At 45.6% G+C, this 1,865-nt stretch overlaps 1 protein-coding gene across 1 annotated transcript; it reads left to right on the forward strand.

The window, feature by feature from the left end:
* The first annotated feature begins 658 nt into the window (after positions 1 to 658).
* On the forward strand, positions 659 to 1,618 carry LOC107117032 (olfactory receptor 52K1-like). Its single transcript, XM_015419065.1, has one exon. The coding sequence runs from the start codon at positions 659 to 661 to the stop codon at positions 1,616 to 1,618; it is 960 nt and encodes a 319-aa protein (XP_015274551.1).
* The last annotated feature ends 247 nt before the right edge of the window (positions 1,619 to 1,865 follow it).

Consider the following 1,865-nt stretch of genomic DNA (forward strand, 5'->3'; position numbering starts at 1 on the left):
TTTGTCTTTGATCTTGAAAGTGACGCCTTCCGGAAATAGCCATTTATATCCATTTGAGTTTGTTTGAAGAAAAAGCACAAGCTCTTTGTACTTCTTTCTCCATTGTCTTACTTCAAATGGAATATCCTTTAGCGTTCTTTGATTCATGATGTTCTGGAAGACTGAGTCCACCAAATCTATACTGGGCAGAAATGTGCACTCAGGCACATTTCCCGTTTCTGATGAGCTTAGCTAATTATTGCATATTAGTATCTGGCGAAAGGAGTTTTGACTCTTGGAAGCTTATACCCTGAAAAGGATGTTGGTCTCTAAAGAGACAGATCGAGATGGCTAGCCATGTTAAGTCTGTCTGTAACCGTAGAAAAGAGCAAGAGTCTAGTAGCACCTTAAAGACTTAACAAAATTTGTGGCGGGGGATGAGTTCCATTCTCATTCCCTGCCACAAACTTCGTTAGTCTTTAAGGTCCTACTAGACTCTTGGTCTCTGGCCTCTAAGGTGCAACTGGACCTGAATCTAGCTAACTATTGTGTGTTCTATGTTGTTTGTAGCAACGTGCCCTTGTTGACTGCACTATCGGACAAAGAAGGATTTACACTAACCTTTCCAGACAGAAACCACTTTTTGTGTCTGACACAGTCATCCAGCGAGTCCCAGGGAATGACAGCTGGGAGCTCAAATGGAACAGCCAACACCTCCTACACTGAATTTCTCCTGCTTCCCTTTCCGGGCCTCCGAGAATCCAGATATCTCCTCGCCATCCCTTTCTTCTCCTTGTTTGTTATCATTGCCACGGCCAACTCTGTCCTGATCTACACTGTGAGGGTAGAAGCGAGTCTCCACTCCCCAATGTACCTGCTCATCGCTCTGCTCTTTGCAGTCAACATCTGCGGGGCTTCAACCATCCTTCCCAAAACGCTGCTGAGTCTCATGTTCTATGCCAGCCACATCTCCTTGACTGGCTGCCTTGCGCAAATGTTTTTCCTCTACTTTTCAACTGGTCTCGACTGCAACATTCTTCTCATGATGGCGCTGGACAGGTATGTCGCTATCTGCCACCCTCTGCGCTACACAGAAATCGTGACCACCAGATTCCTGATTTTGCTAACCCTTGCATCTTTTGTTTGTACCCTCTTCGTTGTTGGCCCAGTGGTGATCTTGGCTTCGCGGGTGCGGTTCTGCCGTTCCAACGTCATCAGCCATTTTGCCTGTGAGCACATGGCTCTCATGAGGCTGTCCTGCAGCGACATCTCCGTCAACAAGACGGTGGGGATCGCATTGAGATGCATTTACAATATCACCAACCTTAGCTTCCTTCTGGCCTCCTACAGCAAAATTATCCACACCGCCTTGAAGATCTCATCCGGCAACGTCCGGCACAAGGCCTTCCACACCTGTGGCACCCACCTGATCATCATCTTCATTGGCTACTCCTCCCGTCTCTCCTCCTCCATCGTCTTCCGTGTAGCCAAGTCTGCCTCCGCAGATGTCCACAATCTGATTAGCGCAGTCTACCTGTTGTTCCCTTGGGCTGTCTACCCCATTGTCTATGGCGTGAGAACCAAGGAAATCAGGGTTAACTTCTTGAAACTCTTTAGAAGAAAATTGTCTCCCTTTTAAGCATCTGTGTACAAATGTGTTTGTTTATATATAATCCACTTAAAGGTCAAAGGCTTCATTCTTGGGCTTCTGAGGCAGCAGAACATATTAAAATGACTAGACCCTTCATGTTGAAACACATAATTAAAAGCAAGTGACGCACAGAATATTAGTTCATAAACATGTCCTCAGTGATCAATATTGAACAAGGGGGTACATGTAAAAAAATTGTGGTTTGGTTATATCTCCCCTTCTTTTCTTTCTTACA

This window comes from Gekko japonicus, unplaced genomic scaffold (genome assembly GCF_001447785.1).
Source record: "Gekko japonicus isolate JY-2015 unplaced genomic scaffold, Gekko_japonicus_V1.1 scaffold5990, whole genome shotgun sequence".
NCBI classification, from domain to species: Eukaryota; Metazoa; Chordata; class Lepidosauria; order Squamata; family Gekkonidae; genus Gekko; species Gekko japonicus.